The 20,000-nt window shown below is 43.2% G+C and overlaps 1 protein-coding gene across 1 annotated transcript in view; it reads left to right on the top strand.

The window, feature by feature from the left end:
- LOC147024717 (heat shock 70 kDa protein 4-like) overlaps positions 1-20,000 on the top strand; it is a 106,842-nt gene that overhangs the window by 61,408 nt on the left and 25,434 nt on the right. Inside the window, exons 7-9 of the mRNA XM_085884898.1 lie at positions 8,442-8,686; positions 16,766-16,842; positions 16,957-17,108. Coding sequence (XP_085741024.1) covers positions 8,442-8,686; positions 16,766-16,842; positions 16,957-17,108 — 474 coding nt within the window. The remainder of the gene's footprint in view (positions 1-8,441; positions 8,687-16,765; positions 16,843-16,956; positions 17,109-20,000) is intronic.

Here is a 20,000-nt window from a genome sequence, read left to right on the forward strand (position 1 = left end):
AATTTGCATTTTATTGCATGAAATAAGTATTTGATACATCAGAAAAACAGAACTTAATATTTGGTACAGAAACCTTTGTTTGCAATTACAGAGATCAGACGTTTCCTGTAGTTCTTAACCAGGTTTGCACAGACTGCAGCAGGGATTTTGGCCCACTCCTCCAAACAGATCTTCTCCAGATCCTTCAGGTTTTGGGGCTGTCGCTGGGCAACACAGACTTTCAGCTCCCTCCAAAGATTTTCTATTGGGTTTAGGTCTGGAAACTGGTGAGGCCACTCCAGGACCTTGAGATGCTTCTTACGGAGCCACTCCTTAGTTGCCCTGGCTGTGTGTTCCGGGTCGTTGTCATGCTGGAAGACCCAGCCACGCCCCATCTTCAATGCTCTTGTTGAGGGAAGGAGGTTGTTGGCCAACATCTCGCGATACATGGCCCCATCCATCCTTCCCTCAATACGTTGCAGTAGTCCTGTCCCCTTTGCAGAAAATCATCCCCAAAGAATGATGTTTCCACCTCCATGCTTCACGGTTGGGATGGTGTTTTGGGGTTGTACTCATCCTTCTTCTTCCTCCAAACACGGCGAGTGGAGTTTAAACCAAAAAGCTCTATTTTGGTCTCATCAGACCACATGACCTTCTCCCATTCCTCCTCTGGATCATCCAGATGGTCATTGGCAAACTTCAGACGGGCCTGGACATGTGCTGGCTTGAGCAGAGAGACCTTGCTTGCGCTGCAGGATTTTAATCCATGATGGCATAGTGTGTTACTTATGGTTTTCTTTGATACTGTGGTTCCAGCTCTCTTCAGGTTATTGACCAGGTCCTGCCGTGTAGTTCTGGGCTGATCCCTCACCTTTCTCATAATCATTGAGGCTCCATGAGGTGAGATCTTGCATGGAGCCACAGACCGAGGGAGATTGACTGTTATCTTGAACTTCTTCCATTTTCTAATAATTGCGCCAACAGAGTTGTTGCCTTCTCACCAAGCTGCTTGCCTATTGTCCTGTAGCCCATCCCAGCCTTGTGCAAGTCTACAATTTTGTCCCTGATGTCCTTCGACAGCTCTCTGGTCTTGCCCATTGTGGAGAGGTTGGAGTCTGATTGATTGAGTGTGGACAGCTGTCTTTTATGCAGATAATGAGTTCAAACAGGTGCAGTTAATACAGTTAATGAGTGGAGAATGGGAGGGCTTCTTAAATACAAAACTAACAGGTCTGTGAGCCGGAATTCTTACTGGTTGGTAGGTGATCAAATACTTATTTCATGCAATAAAATGCAAATTATTTATTTAAAAATCATACAATGTGATTTTCAGGATTTTTGTTTTAGATTCCGTCTTTCACAGTTGAAGTGTACCTATGATAAAAATTACAGACCTCTACGTGCTTTGTAAGTGGGAAAACCTGCAAAATCGGCAGTGTCAAATACTTGTTCCCCCCACTGTATATTTGTTTAGCCCCATCTCAATGGTGAAGAATTGCTTAAATTCTTGTCGGATTTGGATCCAGATCTTCACCAAAATGTAATCGGTTTGTCCTTGTCACACACCCAACCTGCCCACTAAATTTCATCTGGATCCATCCACAGCTTTTTGAGATATCCTGCAAAGACAAACAGAGGGATGAAAACATAACCTCCTCCTTCACCTTAGGCAGAGGTAACTAGAACGGGCACTCGGTAGAGCACATACCTCCACCAGGCAGATTCGTCTGCGATTTGTATCCCAATGATTTGCTGGATCCAGATTCAGATCTGAACCAAAATAGAATCAGCTTGTTCTCGTCACTTAACCAACTCATCCATTGAGTTTTTGTCCTAACTTGTCCACAACTTTTTGAAATGTCGTGCCTTACATAGTTTTTGGCCCCATTTCTTGATGGTGAAGAATCGTTAAAAAAAAAAAATTCTCTTATCCAGATTCAGAGATTCACTAAAATCGAATAGATTTGTCCTTGTCACACGCCCAACCTGTCCAAGTTTTATATGAATCTGTCCACAGCTTTTTGAGATATCCTGCACACAAACTAAAACGAGCAGATGGGTGAAAATGTTACCTCCGTCCATCACATGTCGGAGGTAACTTGAGAGCTCACAGAAAATGACACCCTGTGCAGTGTTCAAGTATAGAATTCAATTTCAATAAAATAATGATTTTAAAGAAGAACAAGTCTGGAGACAGCAATGGTTCACGAGCGGTATTTGACGATGTCGATTGCTTCAGAAATCAAGGATGAGACAATGTGATAATTTTTGACCAAGTTATAAAAATGATCAACATGATGTGGTACGGGTGACAGGTTATTAGCTGTAAAATGTCGAAAACCTGGTTTCGTTCAACAACTTTCAAAATTTGACCTTTGCATAACCTTTAAGGGTCACAAAACAATGTTGTGGACATTAAAATAAGGAAACAGGATACGTGCTATAGGTTATTGGAGTTTGTTCGTCGAAGAAAGTCGAAAACCCGGTTTGATTCCCATAACTTTGAAATTTTGACATTTGTGAACTGTAAAGGTAAAAGGTCAAGGATTTCAAAATTTGACCTTTGCATAACCTTTAAAGGTCACTAAACAATGTTGACATTAAAATAAGGAAACTGGATACGTGCTATAGCTTATTGGAGTTAGTTCGTCGAAAACCCGGTTCGATTCACACAACTTTGAAAGTTTGACTTTTGTGAACTTTAAAGGTCAAAGGTCAAGGATTATGACCTTTGGTGCAAAACTTCCTCTGGAACATTCCAGGAACAATATAACGTCATATGGGCTATATGGCATTTCGCACTCCTCGGATTATCCATGCTTTGATGAAATCAGTGCAAAAACAAACTTGAAGGGGGAGCAATGGGCAAGGTGTTTGAGGTAGAGCAAAATGGTTTCAAGACTTTATGTGGGGAATGACCTCAAGATTATGCATAAAAAATATTGTCATCCGAGCTCTCAAAGTTTGGGCGGTCGTATGATTTTTTATGTCAAAATTTGCAATTTTCTAAGTTTGTGACCTTGTGACCTTGACCTTGGGACGAAAATGAAAAATCGAGCTCTGTGGGGCTATGCAGGTGCCATTGGGCTCACCAAATACCGAAACCCCTGCCAGATTCGACAAACCCCCTCGGAGAAGATGGATTTTTAAGTCAAAATTCGCAATTTTCCAAGTTCGTGACCTTGACCTTCGGATGAAAATTCGAGCTCCGTGGGGCTATGCAGGTGCCATTAGGCTAACCAAATACCGAAACCCCTGCTAGATTCAACAAACCCCCTCGGAGAAGATGCAAATTGAAATCGGCAACCCCCTAAAAACGCGTGTTTTTTTTTTTTGGCGCGGCTCCGCCCATAATGGGCGCAGCACGCCCATTCTCAGGAAAACAACTAGATCATGATATAGACCTCCCACAAATTTTATCAGGATCGGATCAAAACCCACGGAGTTATGCTCGGAACAGAGACAGACAGACACACCAACAAGCCGGTAGGCGGACATGGGTAGTCGCCTACCCAATAGAACCTGACACGATGGGCCCGTTCGATGGGGAATGACCTGAGGATTAAGCACAAAAAAATTCATGATTCTAGCTTCAAGGGTTAATGCTGCAGATTTTTTCGTTAAAATACCCCCACATTTCGAGGTTTTTCGGCCGTTACTCGGCAACGGAGGGGTCCATAGCAACGGTTCTTTCTCACACATAACTAGGACATACCATAAACCTACCATGCCAGTTTCATGTATATCTGACTCATAGTCTCTGAGATATAACGAACTTCGGTTTTTAATTGTTTTCGACCAGGGTTCATTCAAAGTCTATCTTCTCCGACAGTTTTCATAGGATTCGGCTGGAAAATTTTGACAATATGGCTGAATGTACTGCCCAGTCGCTCGTTGCCCGATTTTTGAAAAAAAATTTTTTTTTAATGATTTTTCAAAAATTTCAGTCCTGTTGCTAGGCAACGGTTGTCTCCATAGCAACAGTTCTCATTTGCACACGACTCGGTCATGGTATGAACCTACCCACCAAGTTTCATCGAAATCGCCATTGTATTAACGGAGCACTGGACCGAACAGACAGACATACGGACAATAAGGGTCGATCAAAAAAAAAAATTTATCACATACCCAATAACTAATATAGTGGTCACTTACTGACTCGTGAACCAAAAACAATCCAGAAGTTTTTAGCTCAACTGAAGTAGTAGTCTTACACAGGGTGTTTGAAAATGGATATCCCAAAATGAATGTTGAATAGTTTTATTACAGCGTGCGAGCTGTATACAATTGCACCGAGTTTTAAATGTCCCCGGTGTCTACCACATCTCTGGTGTCCCCCCCCCCCCCCCACGTGCCTGTGACAGCCAATGATGGCCGTCCGGTAGATGCAGTGCGTAACCTAGACCGAAATGGCGACAATTGATGAAAATACCAGAGTATTTCAATGGAAATTTGTGAAACTAACGTGTTATATATGTGAAAACCATTGAATTTATTGCTTGACGGAAAAAAAGTAAGAAACTCGCCCCTCTCATGTACGAACGACCAAAAGACGTCATTTCCACCCACCATCTCATTTCGCGCCGAAAGACGTCATTTCCACCCACCATCGCACTTCGCGCCGAACGCTGAAAGCGAAGTTCTTCTTATGCCATCATTCTTTTGTGGCCTCCTGCCACGCTGTATCGAACGATTTCATTCCTTCTGTTATATGTGTGTATATATATATATATATATATATATATATATATATATATATATATATATATATATATATATATATATATATATATATATATATATATATATATATATATATATATATATATATATATATATATATATATATATATATATATATATACATGCTTATCACAATAATAACATTTTTACATTTCAAATATTAAGTCCGCTTTTAATTGTTTTTCAACTGAAAAAGCATAAATTGCATATTTTAACATTAGTGTACTCATTTGCTTCACCACACGTGCTATATTGAAGGATTTCACTTGTTTTTATTGGAGATGCTGACATAAATTTGATATGAATACATGCATTCGACTTGTATGTTTTATTTTATTTTTTTATGGTGGTGTTTTGATATTCTCAAATTATTAATAATTAATACACTTCTGCATGTTGTCTATCATTCACTATAATCGATGTAATTCAGCGTTCAGATTCTGAGAAAACATTTTCCAACACAGGTGTATGGATGGATGACACAGCATCAACAATACGATGTTTAAGTTATTCAAGGTCCCTTTGTTTGCTCGTGTGGACTTCACTTTTTATAAAAAATCTAAAGGTGTTAAGTCAGGTGAACGAACGGGCCATTTCATGGGTCCTCCTCGACCAATCCAACGATCTGGCAAAGTTTGATTTGAAAACATTTTAACAATTCGAGCAAAGTGAGATGGTGTTCCATCCTGTTGAAAGATGGCTCTTTGTAACAAGTTGGGATTTTCTTGGAGTTGCAGAATAAAGAATTATCGTAGCATGTTGGGGTCCGAAATGCTGATGACAGTGCGTTCGTCCATCAAAGAAATAGGGTTCATAGATGTGAGAACGTGGCATGGCACACCAGACATTTACTTCAGGTGAATCCCTTTCATGTTCATATGAATCATGAAGATTTTCTTCTCCCCATATCCTACAATTGTGGTGATTTAACTTTGCTTGATATGTGAAATGTAGTCTCAACACTAAAAATGAGATTTGATGTGAAGAAAAAGTTTGTCCAATTCTATCCGTTAAATTAATCCCTCACAAACATTTACACTGAATTTGTAATCCTCTTTTAAAAGTTTATGAAGTGTTTCCATTTCATAACATTTAAACCTCAATTCTTTATGATGAATTTCATGAACAGAGCTTTTTAGAATGTTTAACTCAAGTGATGCTCTCCTAATAGACTCCTTTTAGTGTGGTTGGTAAATGCCTCCAATCCAGCAGTCGCCTTTTCATTTGACTTTATTGGCCTTCCAGCAGATTTCCCCTTCAGGACAGATTCTGTAACCTCAAACTGATCCATCCATCTTCGTGTGGAGTGGCTATCAGGTGCTGCATTGTTAATGTCATGCTGAAAACTCCTTTGGGTTTAAATGATTGAACCACATTCATGTTCAAATCTCACAATTGTTGCTTTCTCTTGAGGACTTGTCATGTCAGAAAATGGGGTTTCTCCTGAAACAGAAAAAACCCCAAAAATGATCGATGTTCAAAACAAACTAAAACTTAGAAGTCCAATGCATGTATTCATTTCAAATTAGTTTCAGTATCTTGAATAACAATAAAACTATTCAACATTCTTTTTGGTATATTCATTTAGGACACCTTGTACATAACCCTGACAATGTAATAAGACTGCGTCAGTTTAGGAAATGGAGGCTGTATTGATCACCATCGAATGCAGCATTAATTGTCATTGTACATAGCCATATCTGTGGCCTCCTCTTCATCCTGATACTACACCCACTTCCCAGGGGCTGTTCTTGAGCTTCTATTGTTGTGGGGCCAAGTTTCAGTGGTGAGCATGACCGCTAAGTGGAGCAGTAGTCAGCTCCACCGAACACCCGGAATTTATAGGTCATCACCCCGGATAACTCCGGAGCCGACGGGTCCTTTATCGGACCGAAGATCGCCAATAGGTCGACCACATGGGATAGGGTCGATTGCCAATTTCAATTTACCTAAATCCCCACGTCGTCCAAACTACCGGGGAAATTCACCCTCGGCAGGATCTGCCGGATCCGAGCCGTACCCCGAGCGGAGAGTACAAGATTTCTGCTGGGCCGATTGCACGATTACGGCAACAATGAAGCCTCCGAGTTCCCGTTCGCAGCGCGGCAAACCAATGATAGAAACACAGAAACGAGCTGATACATTCAACAAATGGGATATTTATTTACAATAGGCAGGGAGGGGAACACAGAAGAGCAAAGTTATCCGACTATAAGAAATGCAGTCAATGTACAAGCAAAAGCACTTGTACAGTTGCTACTGAAAGATGGGCACACACACACACACACACACACACGGACCCCTTGGGTCTTTATTGAAGGCCTCCAGCTCGAGGACAGGTTAGCCTGAGACCAGAGCCTGTGCTTGGACTTGTCCACCTCGTGTGTTCTTCGAGGATCCGGCTCGGCGGTACTCGAACTCGCAACACAATGCCACTCCAAGCACCAGGTACCACGCTCTCCAACCGGCCACGCACCATTCGTCCAAGACCAAGGAGAAGATCAGAGGTGATGATCCAGCTCGGTGGGACTCGAACCCGCAACACGATGATGACCACCACGACAACCACAACCCTTTTACCACCACCACCACCACTACCCAGCCTGGTGTTTCTTGTATTCCTTTTTCTTCCAGGATGAGCAAATCGCCGTCTGAGGCGCTCTCCACCCTCATTGGACAGGGCGTCGTGGGAAAATCGCTCTGGCCGTCTCAACCCCCATTGGCTGGCGTGCTGTGGGAAAATCGCTCTGTGGCCATCTCAACCCCCATTGGCCAGCGTTCCGTGGGAAAATCGCTCTGTGGCGTGATTGGACAAGGGGCACGCCCCTGCCTTCCTGGGCGGAGTCCCGGTCTGAGGCGATGAAAATCTCCGCCCACGTACGTAGCCGAACGTGCGTGGGCAATGGCGTCGGTGTGTGAAGTGCAGTGAAGGAGGTTTGTTGCAAACGAAAATCTGCAGCGCACACATGTAATTCCCGTTAGACACAGGTAGGGGCCCTAACTATAAACACACACTTACCGATATAACTGTTCTCTAAGGACCTGAATGCTGAGTGCAGTACGCTTCCAAATTCGTAACACTATTACATACACCACCCTATAGAACATGTGTGAGTACTGCAAAACTGGAGGTTCTTAGAAGTATTAAAAAGGTGATTTATGTTCGATAATGCTCAAGTATACAATGAAATTTAAAGAGGTTTGAAGGTGTATAAATAAATTCCAGGTTTTATCCGATGTCCATTGCATCACCCTATCTAACACATGACATTAGTTATACTTGCCTGTTGTTTGTGTCCATTATGGTGCCACCAAAGAAAAGCCAGATGAATCATGGGACAATTAATGAATACCTGCGTTCTGCTATTCAGTGAGATGTCCATGCATTGTTCGTTTTCCCACGTTCGAGCGTCCAATTTCCTGCGTTTAGGCTTGGTGCGGTGCTGTAGGTTCGAAAAAGCCGTGTTCATATGAATGGATCGAATATGTGAAAGAATTCAACATTATTCTGAAGTATAATGTTCGTATGAAAGGATGTTCGGAAGTCGGTCTACCTGTAAAATTGCATATTTTGGTTCGTTGAGATAGTGACTACCCACTTGTGCTCTGTACAGTAGGTTTTGTCATCGGCGTCTCACAAGTTTGTTGCATAGAATGGAAACATAGTATTGTTTTGTTTTATTTTATTTTATTTGTTTTTCTGTCCCCGTATGTTACAGATTCTTGCAACAGCGTTTGACCCATATCTGGGAGGGCGTGACTTTGATGAGATTCTGACAAAGCATTTCTGTGAGGAATTCTGCACACGATACCGTATCGATACGCGCTCCCGTCCACGTTCTTACATGCGCCTCCTGCAGGAGTGTGAGAAGCTCAAGAAGCTCATGAGTGCGAACTCCACTGACATTCCTATGAACATCGAGTGCTTTTTCAATGATATTGATGTGTCGGGAAAGCTCAACAGGTATGCTTTATATTTATTTGCTTATCTTATTAGGATCGCAGCAAAGAGTGTGAACTATGCATTCACAAACACACCTTTGTTTTGTTTTTGTTTTTTTAATACCAGAGGTAGTATAGTTATTTCGTCATCCTCACCATTTCACTGCTTTAGTTATTCCCCAGGTAAGTTTATCTTGGATTCAGGATCATCCAGGTTTTGGAAGTCCAAGCTGCCCCCCTTTCATGAAGTACATTTCATGTTTTCATGAGCACCTTTTCTTTTCCTGTTCATATTTGATAGACAGTACAGTATTGGGTTTTGGGACATGTTTCTTTGTTGTTGTTTCTCTCCTGGCTCCCAGAACCATTGGAAGCAATTCTACAATATTGATGTTTTCCAAGTTCGCTGCAGTTCTATGTCCTGATATTTCTCCATAATTACCTCCGCCACCGAAGGTGGATGGAGGTTGTGTGCGTGCACGCGCGTGTGCGAAGCGGATATCTCAAAGTTGTGAATGGATTTGGATGAAATTTGATGGAGAGGTTGGGTGTGTGGCGAGGATGAAATGATTACATTTTCATGAAGATCCGAATCCGTAATCGACTTTTGACAAAACGAGACTGGATGAGTTAGTTCAGTGGCAAGAACAAGTCTATTCGATTTTGGTTCAGGTCTGGATCCTCATCCGACCTGTTGGTGGGATACAAAAAGTAAACCGTTCAGCCTGGTGGAGGTATTTACGCGTGCAACAGAGTGTCATTCTAGTATTATTGTTTTTAATGTCAATAATGCTGGGTGTGCTCTGGCTTTCAAAAAGAATTAGCCACTGTGGCTAATCCAGGTTTAGAATGATTAGCCACAGGAGAAATGAAATAGCCACATATTTTATTCAAAAGTTTTTTTTATTTTTATTTTTTTTATTTTTATTTTTTATTAGCAATATGAAATAAGTTAATTTTAGGGTGGATGTGTGAGGTTGGTTGGATGAGTGAGTTGGATTGTTCAGATTGGTTGGATGAGTGAGTTTGACGTGTGAGATTGGTTGAATGAACGACCATCAGGGGAGTGTGTGTGTGTGTGTGTGTGTGTGTGTGTGTGTGTGTGTGTGTGTGTGTGTTTGGTCATTGTGCCTTTAGTAGGTGGTAGTGGGGGATGGGATTGCTTGTGGACCAGGATTGGACCAACCTCATGCCAGTCAAACTCACTCATCCAACCAATCTCACCCAACAACTTTACTCATCCAACCAATCTCTCACATCAAACTCACTCATCCAACCAATCTCTCACATCAAACTCACTCATCCAACCAATCTCACATCAAACTCGCACTTCAAACCAATGTCACACATCAAACTCGCTCGTACAACCAATCTCACCCATCAACTTCACTCATCCAACCAACGTCACCCATCAAACTCACTAATTCAAACAAACTCTCTCAACCAAACTTGTACTACTACTGATTGTGTCAAAACTCACCTGGCAACCACTGACTCAACGAAGCATGTCGCGCCAAATCATTCTGGGAAATTTTTTTTTTTTAAATAAAATTGAGACTAGAATCATGGGAATCATGCGTAATTTCGGTCGTTTTTGCTTGTTTGTTTGTTTTTTTTTTTATTATTATTTTTTTTTACTAGAAACTACTTTAAAACTACTAAAGTTAGTATATGTAAGCTTTTTTTTTTTTTTTTGTATACCTTGGTCGAGGCTCGTATGAGAGCTAACACACAACTCGCAGCAAGGAGGCATGAGACAAGAGGGGTGGGAGTGGAAGGGACAAAACAGTGGGGAACAGACACATTAGGTGAACTGTGGAAGGGAGAGGGATGGGGATGGGACGGGGAACATGGCGAATAGAAGATGGACATTACAGGGACTTTCAGGAAGGAAAGCAGGGGAATTGAAGGAAGTGGGCTTGGGTGGATTATCGGGGATAGAAAAGATCGAGGATTTGGATGGGGGAAGATAAGAGGTGGTGGTGAACAGCTGTTTTGAAAGCCTGGAGGGAAGAATGGGAAAGAATAGAGTGAGGAAGTTTATTCCAAAGGCGGGAAAAAAGAGGAATGAAAGAGTGAAGATGGGCAGTGATTCGTGATTTTGGCAGTTTTACCAGAAGGGGGTTGTTGACGGACCTTGAGCGCCCTGTGGAAATGTGGTGGGGACAAATCGCAGAGAGAGCAGGCCGAGAAAGGTGGAAGACAGGAGCACCAGCCCAGAGGGGAGAGCAGTACTCCATCAGGCTACGGACAAAAGCTTTGTAAGTGGTCAGGAGCTCAAGAGGGCCGAGGAAGGACTTTGCACGACGGAGGATTCCCAGTCGGCGACTGGCTTTTGAGGCAAGGTTGGAAATGTGACTTTCCCAGGAAAGGTCATGGCAGATAGTGAGACCCAGAAGCTTGAAAGAAAAGACTTCTTCCAGAGCGTTGTTGAGAAAGTGGATGGGGGGGGGTTTGTAAACGGTCTTTTCGAAGAGACATAGTGTGAGATTTGTCTGGATTGAAAGACATGTTCCACGTGTTGGACCAGTTTGTGATTTTATCCAGATCTGCAGTGAGCGAAGAAGCTGCTGCTTGCCGATCTGAGGGATGACAGATGGTACGGCAGAGGGTGGAGTTGTCGGCAAAGAGAAGTAGAGGATTTTCCAGAGAGTCAGAGATCATTGATGAAAACCAGAAAAAGAACAGGGCCCAGAACGCTACCTTGAGGAACTCCAGCCTGCACAGGAAGAGGGGATGAAAGAACTCCATTTAGGGCCACACGTTGACTGCGACAGGAGAGGAAGCCTGCGAGCCATGAGTGGAGATGGCCTTGAATACCATGGGAAGAGTTTGAGTAGTGCAGGGTGCCAGACTGTGTCAAAAGCACGTGATATGTCCAGGGATACGGCTCAGATTTCCTGTCTGGCATTGAGGACCTCCATCCATTGATGGGAGAGCAGAAGCAGCATATCCAGGGTAGAGTGACCTGGTCTGAAACCAAATTGATGATTGGAAATCAAGCCATTGGAGAAGAGGAAGGATTTCATGTCTGAAGCGATGATGGATTCCATCACCTTGCTGATGATTGGGAGAAGGCTGATTGGTCTGTAGTTACAGGGATCTGTTTTTGCACCTTTTTTATGCAGGGCAGTGATGTTAGCAGATTTCCAAGCAGATGGCAGATGACCTTGGGCAAATGAGAGGGTGAATAGAACAGAGAGAGGGTGAGCAAGAGCAGAAGAGCAAGCTTTGAGGACACGTGGGCTGATTCCGTCTGGACCGGTTGCAGAATCTGACTCGAGGTTTGAAAGCAAGCTCTCCACCTTGTCAGGAGAAAAGGATACAGAGTCCAGGGACAGTTGGGTGTGACTGGGTAAAGTGGGTAGAGATAGTGATGGGTTTAGGACACAAGATTTAGCTGCAAACACAGTTTAGACATTCAGCTTTATCACGTGTGGAATCAGCAGTGCGGCCATTTGAGGTAAGGGAGGGGATGGAGGGGGAACATACACCAGAAACAGATTTGATTAAATGCCACCAGGATTTTGAGGAGGGAGAGAGGTTTGAGAGTTCAGACTTGAGATGAGAAAGATGTTGTTTTCTGGCTCTCCTGAGGGTAGATACACACTTGTTCTGAGCTTTGTGGAAAGAACTGAGATTGCCCTCAGTTGGGTTTGCTTTCCATGAGGCAAAGGCAAGTTGTTTCAGGACAACTGCCTCGCCACAAGCTTCAGTAAACCAAGGGCGGGGGGAAGGGTAAGACAACTGAACAGGAGAGGGGATAAATCTGTGCATGAGGGAGAGCAAGTTTCTTTGAAAGAATTCCCAGGATGAGTTGATGTTTGAGAAAGTAGTGATAGGAGACCAGTCTGTAAGTTTGATGGCTGCTCGGAGACCCTGCCAGTCGGCTTGAGTGAAATGCCAGACTCGACGGCGGTGAGGTGATTCTCTGATAACAGCCAGAGAGATGTCCACTTTAGCAAGGACGTGGTCAGAAGAACCAATTGGAGCGAAGGAAGAGCAGCAGATATTGTCAGGGAAATTTGTCAAAATCAGATCCAGAAGAGATGGAGTACCATTGGTTGATATCCGGGTCGGGAAGTTGACCGATTGAGTCAGTCCCAATGAGTCGCAGAAAGCTTTTGCTGAGGTGCCATGGCAGGTGAGAGAGGTACCCACACCTAGCCAACTGGCGTGATGACAATTGAAGTCACCACATAAGAGGAAGAGAGAGTTTGGATGAGAAGATAGAAGATGGTCCATGTTTTCGGATAGTGAGGTGTAGATGGAGTCATCACTGTTCGGTGGACGGTACAGTACACATATGAACATGAGGTGGGAGTGGAGGGGAAGCCGAAGCCAGAGGTATTCCTGGGGATGTGGGGGAGTGAGAGCAGTGCATGGAGAGTGAGGAATAGAGTCTTTGATGAAGAGAGCAACACCTCCACCAGGACGGGGCTCAGGTCTGTCATACCGTAAGAGGGAGTAACCAGGGAGAGATACTTGGGAGTCAGACACGTCTTGGGAGAGGAAGGTTTCTGTTAGGCAGATAATGTCTGGTTTGTCAGTGGCAACCTGTATGGAAAGATCTGAAAGGTTTGAGCGAAGGCCCCAGATATTTGAGGTCCACATTTTTAATGAAGAGGAAGGGGAGGAGGCTTTGGGTGCAGGAGGTGGAGGTGGAGGGTAGGACAAGGGACAAGGGAGGGAGGTAAGGAGGGTTGCTGAAAGAGTGTGGGGTATTGCAGAATAGCGAGGGGAGGGGGCCGAATGAGGAGGAGAAAAGGCTCTGTGGTGCTCGGGGAGAGGGGGGACAAGAGACAAGGAAGAAGGCAGTTGAGGATTTGAGGAGGTGGAGTGAAGAGATGGAGGTGAGAGGGCAGTGGAGGAGGCAGGTTGGTGGATGAGAGGGGGAAACTTGGAGAAGGAAGAGTGAGGGGGATGAAAGGTGGGAGAAAGGTGAGGGGGGAATTTTTGAGAGGTGAGAGGGAGGCTTGGAGGGAGAAGAGTGGGATGGTTGCTTTGAGAGTGAGAGTGAGGGGTGAGGGGGGTGAGTTGGCACTGAAGTTGGAAAAGAAGAATGGTTGATGGAAAGCGAGCATCCATGGCAAACTGTGGTTTTTAAAAGTTTTAGGTCAGAGATGCGATTTAACACAATTCTTGATGGATGCAATGAAGGCGAATTCAGAGAATGGAGAGAAGCACTGTAATAGTTGGATTTTTTAGGCAAGGAATGAAGGAGAGGTCGAAATGAGAGCAGTCTGTTGAAATAGCAGAAGAGTAGTGCATTGTGAAACAGTAGAGTACCACATGTGTGAGAGAGGAAGATGAAGCATTGTAAGATCGTTTTTGTTGTTAATATTAATGTATGAGAGAGTTCAACAGATTAGGTCATGGAAGTGTAAAAAAAAAAAAAAAAAAAATCGAGGAAGAAGAAGAAGCAGAATCGGGAGAAGGTGAGCGTGTTGTTGTTGTTGGGTATAATTTTTTTTTTTTTTTTTTTTTTTTTTTTTTTTTTTTTTTTTGAGATAAGAAAGAGATTAGTTGGGAGAATGGGGAATGTTTGGAAAGTGGGGAGGATGAAAATTGAAGGTAATGGGGAGGATAGAAATTGAAGGTAATGTGGAGAAAAAACAAACAAACAAAAAACGATGGAACACCGAGTGGAACCGGTAGGCCTCAAGCCTAGGCTTAGGCCTCAAACACCAGGTAAGAACGTCGACAAAAATACTCACAAAATAGCACAATTTTTGAAACAAAACCGAACTAGGAACACACAGTAACATGTAGGTGAGAAAATTAAAGTTAAAACGGGACAAATAACAACCGGAAACTTAACTTTGAGAACGTCAGCAGGGAGCCCCGAAGGAGACCTCTCGCCGCTCCAAAACCGGAACCGGAAGCTTGTACGAAATCACGCGTGATTCCCGTAATCAAAACGTACAAAATGGTGGCCGTCTCAATGAAGGTTGAATTCTGTGCAAAAATCACCCAAAATTCATCTAAAACTGGTAAAAAAAAAAACCCACTAAAACATGGATTCGCCACAGTGGCTAATGGGTGGTTTAAAATATTAGCCACAGCTAAGGGGGATTCGCCCTGTGGTGAGCGGCAGCGCACACCCATTAATGGACCTGCTCAGGATGGTACATTCATCAGAGCTAATTGCCAGCTTCTGTCAGCCAAAAATAACTTCGCCACCCCCTTATTGCCAAAAGTGGCTTGCAACTCTTTTCGATAATTTGCGAATGGATTATTAATGTGAGCAAATCTCATGTTGAGAGTAGAAATGTTTGGGGTGGAAAGAGTTTCTAAACTGACTCGTCATTGGTGGAAAAACTGTTCTATTCATTTTTAAAGTTGAATTGATTATTTTGACTGATCATATCCATCCATACTGTGAAATGCTTCAGCATATTGGACTTACCTCAGTATTTCAGCTGAACTTTGGAGCATACTGAGCCCATTAAGTTAGTCAATTCCATTAGGGGTAGGGGCTGGGGTGGGAGTGATAAAAATGTGCAACATCCAAACCACAAATGGTTAGTTGGTGTGTGTGTGTGTATGTGTCTGGAAGTTGTGGGGGCAGGGGGGGGGGAGAGAGAGAGTTGTTGGTCGGTGTGTCTATGGGAAGGAGGGCTTGTTGCTTTGTGTGTATGGGGGGGGGGGTGTTGGTTGGATATTGTACATTTGGAATATATTGTTTTAATGATAAATAATTTGTACTATTATTTTAGTTTTTTTATTCAATTCTGCTTTTTAAATTGTTTGTATTCAATGAAAATGACAAAAAGTCACATTCTTTGTCTTGCAGCAATTTTGTACAATTGAGTTGTACATCTAAATTTTTTGCCTCAATCTCACAAGTTCTGTCACCAGGGTATATATAGATTGCATTTGATCTGACAATGAATGGTCTATGTGCAGGCTGGCTCACTCACTCACTGATCACAATAGCCTCTCCCTTTTGGGCAAGGATAATAATGATCACATCTTATATGTTTGTTTGTGACTAACATGGTCCAGAGAAACAAACCATTTCCTAACTGGAATGGCACACAGAGTGCATAGCCTTGCCTCGTGCATTCATTCTGAACAAAAATACCATTGTTAACTGAACACACTGCTGTTATGGCTATATAGTCGTATCATCCATGCACCCTATTATGTCAGTTTCTTGGCACGTGGTCTGAACGTCGTCAATTTAATTCTTCACTCACATTGGGCCATTGATCAGATATATGAAGTTTTCATTTTTTTGGATAAAGATTTCAATTCAACCAATTATGGCTGGAATGCCACTTCACCAATGACTTTATCACACCCTATATACCCCATAGGGAGTTGATGACTTGTGCCAAGTTTCAAATTTTTTTCATTTAGTGGTTTCAGAGAAAATTATGTCTAAACTTTTTCCTTTAATCCAGAAAAGCGGTTGTAGAGAACCATTTTTAAAGCAAAAACATGGAGACACGTGTACTGACATTGCAATAGTCTCATATCCCTTTTTGCTTGAGATTAACAATGACCTTGATTGCCAAGGTACTGTGGATTTATGATCTTGTTTTTGCTTTCAACCTACAAATGCTGAATATTTCATCTATACTTCTGAGCATTGAAAATGTGTTTAGTGTTTACTAACTTTTGAGTAGCAGATGTCATCTCTAATGTGCATGGCTCTGTAGACGGTGCAACCTTTTCTATTAAATTCCATGAAACGCTGCTCGACTTGCACACAATGAAGGACTGCAGAAAGCTGTGATCTTTAGGTGTTTGAGTTAATAATTAAGATTAGTTCCTTCATGAGGAACTTCAATGCAGGAGGTGGCCATTCGGCTCATCAAAGCCTGTGCTCGTATTTCCAACAAATGGTTTTTTTGTCCATGCTCTTATCCTTTTTAAATGCTGAGCGTCATGCAAGGAAGAAACATGTACCATTTTTCGTCTTTGGTATGACTTGGCCAGAGTTTGACCCACCAGCCTTCCAGACTCAGTGCCAATGCTCTAATCATTACACCACTGAGTCTGAGTTGTCCTCATCAAACACAATGCAAGATTTGCAACCAATTGATAATGTTTTCTGCATTGACAGCAGGTGTAAGTCACTCTTTCATTGCAGGGCAACATTCGAGGAAATGTGTGCTCATTTGTTACCTCGCCTCAAGAAACCTCTCGTCGAAGTCATGCAACAAGCTGGTGAGTTAAAATTAAGGAAGATTATGGACATTTCTTGGATTTTAAAAGTGAATATTGTTTCATTCTTTGGGGTTCTGACTATTTGCATGTGCACACATTGCCTGCTACTTGTAGATGTAAAGCTTGACGATGTTTATTCCGTGGAGGTTGTGGGTGGGGCAACACGCCTTCCCATTGTGAAGGAAGTCATTTCACGTTTCTTTGGCAAGGAGATCAGCACGACCCTCAATGCGGATGAGGCGGTTGCCCGTGGATGCGCCCTACAGGTGAGAGAAGGTCACAGCCTCCCATGATGTTTCTCCAATTGTGAATGTTTGCCGTTACTTCAATCAGTAAATGTATTTCTTATTAATTAATTCCAATGCAATGCTATACGTAAGAACTGTGACTGGGAAGCCAGTTGACCACTTTTTGTGGTACATTTGCACTAACAGTTTAGGAACACATTTATGACTGTGTAATGTGGGTTACCTCTGTGAAAATCTTGTTTATTAATTTTAAAGTGCACACGCACACGCACACGCACACACACACGCACACCTACTCATTCAAGCGTTTTTTTTTTAATTATTTTTCTACGTTGTGGAATAATAGTGAAGACGTAAAAACTATGGAATTATGTAGTTACGTAAAAAGTGTAAAACAAATCAAAGTATATTACATTCTTCAAAGTAGCCACCCTTTACCTTGAGAGCTTTGCACACTCCTGGCATTCTCTCAACCAGCTTTATAAGGTAGTCCCCTGGAATGCTTTTCCATGAACAGGTGTGCCTTGTTAAAAGTTAATTTGTGAAATTTCTTTCCTTCTTGATGCGTTTGAGCCAATCAGTTGCGTTGTAACGAGGTAGGGTTGGGATACAGTAAATAGTCTTATTTGGTTTAAAAAAAAAAAACATTATTTTGTCTGTACTGTCGTCCATATTATGGCAAGAACAACTCAACTAAGCAAAGAGAAATGACAGTCCATCATTACTTTGAGACATGAAGGCCAGTCAATCAGGAAAATTTCAAGAATTTTGAAAGTTTCTTCAAGTCCAGTCACAAAAACCAACAAGCGCTATGATGAAACTTGCTCTCATGAGGACCGCCACAGGAAAGGAAGACCTGGTTACCTCTACTCCAGTGGATAAGTTTATTTGAGTGACCAGCCTCAGAAAGTGCCAATTAACTGCACCTCAGATTGCAGCTCAAGTAAATGCTTCGCAGACTTCAAGTAGCACACATCTCAACATCAATTGTTCAGAGGCCTTAATCAGGCCTTCACTGCGTGAATCAGGCCTTCATGGTCGAATTGCTGCAAAGAAACCACTACTGAAGGAGACCAATAAGAAGAAGAGACTTGCTTCGGCCAAGAAACACGAGCAATGAACTTGGACCGGTGAAAATCTGTCCTTTGGTCTGATGAGTCCAAATTTGAGATTTTTTGGTTCCAACCACCATGTCTTGTGTGAGATGCAGAGAAGGTGAAAAGATGATCTCTGCATGTGTGGCTCTCACTGTGAAGCATGAGGAGGAGGAGGAGGTGTGATGGTGTGGGGGTGCTTTGCTGGTGACACTGTCAGCGATTTATTTAGACACACAATCGGTAAATGTATTTCTGTAAAGACACACACACACGCACACGCGCACACGCGCACGCGCGCACGCGCACGCGCGCACACGCGCGCACACATACACACATACACACATACACACATACACACATACACACATACACACATACACACATACACACATACACACATACACACATACACACATACACACATACACACATACACACATACACACATACACACATACACTGATATATATATATATATATATATATATATATATATATATATATATATATATATATATATATATATATATATATATATATATATATATATATATATATATATATATATATTTCGATATATATTGTTGTTGATTTCCGGCATGCGGGCGACCGCCTTTAGCTCAATTGCGGCCGTGCACGCCCACCAAACGAGCAATCTAGTCGCAGCTCCCGGATCAACGCCGAAACCCAGCTACGGGTGTTTTTAACACACCACAAACCAGCCAACTCTTTTGTCCACGCGCTACAGGGTCGATCGCCGAATTCTCGATGTACTTCATTATTCGCACGGACAGAAATGCCGGGAATTTTTCCTCAACGGGACCTGCACGAAAACGGGCCGCTTAAGCAGCTCGTTCCGTTTGCGATTGCCGAGCGGTTTTATATCGCCAAGCCCCGTCGGACCAGATGTACGTTTTATCTGCTTATAATCGGCCAGCTAATATCCCAAACACAATTATGGCAGAAAGTGACACGACGACCAGGTTAACATTCAAAAATGGGGAACATTTATTTCAACACAGGCATGCAAGCAATGGGGGGGGGGGGGGAAGACACGAGCAAAAACCTACAGCCGATGTCTATTTATTATGTACATGCACTTTATCAGTTTGTTACTTATGGACAAGGCGCCACAGACTTTCATGCAAAACCCAAGAAAGAAAGGAAGAACCGGACTCGTGAGCCTTTATAATTTGCTCGGAGCCGGGATGACTGAAGGGACTCAGACCGAGCGGGCTACCTGGCCACCCTCTTGGTGACTCGCTGGGTCCTGGTTCGGCGACCCTCAGTGTCTGCCCGCACTTCAACCTCCGAACTCTCCAACGGGCGTCCAACGAACCACACAACCAGCGCAGCGCAAACTCGAACGCTCTCTCTCCAAGCGCTCTTCTCCAAGCGCTCTTCCAGACTCCAGCTCCTTCTCCAGCTCCTTCTCCAGCTCCTTCTCCAGCTCCAGCTCCTTCTCCAGCTCCAGCTCCTTCTCCAGCTCCAGTTCGTTCGTTCTGATTAACGGCGAGCGAACGCGGCCCTTTATAGCCTCCGGGGCTTCGCTCCTTCACCTTCGACCCTTCACCCCCGGCTGGCTCCACCCCTTTCGCTGTTTTGATCCGATCTTGACGTCAGAACGCGGCCGTGTTTGAGATCACCGGCTTCACGTGGACGTGGTGAAGATGGTGAGATGATGGCGGTTGTGGAGAAGATCGTGAGGAGATGACTGTGGTTGTGGAGAAGATGGTAAGGAGGAGATGGCGTTTTTGGAGAAGATGGTGAGGAGATGACGGCGGTTGTGGAGAAGATGGTGAGGACATGATGG

Source organism: Eptatretus burgeri, chromosome 6 (assembly GCF_056783735.1).
Source record: "Eptatretus burgeri isolate ZD-2024b chromosome 6, Ebu_testis_v1, whole genome shotgun sequence".
In the NCBI taxonomy this organism is placed as follows: domain Eukaryota; kingdom Metazoa; phylum Chordata; class Myxini; order Myxiniformes; family Myxinidae; genus Eptatretus; species Eptatretus burgeri.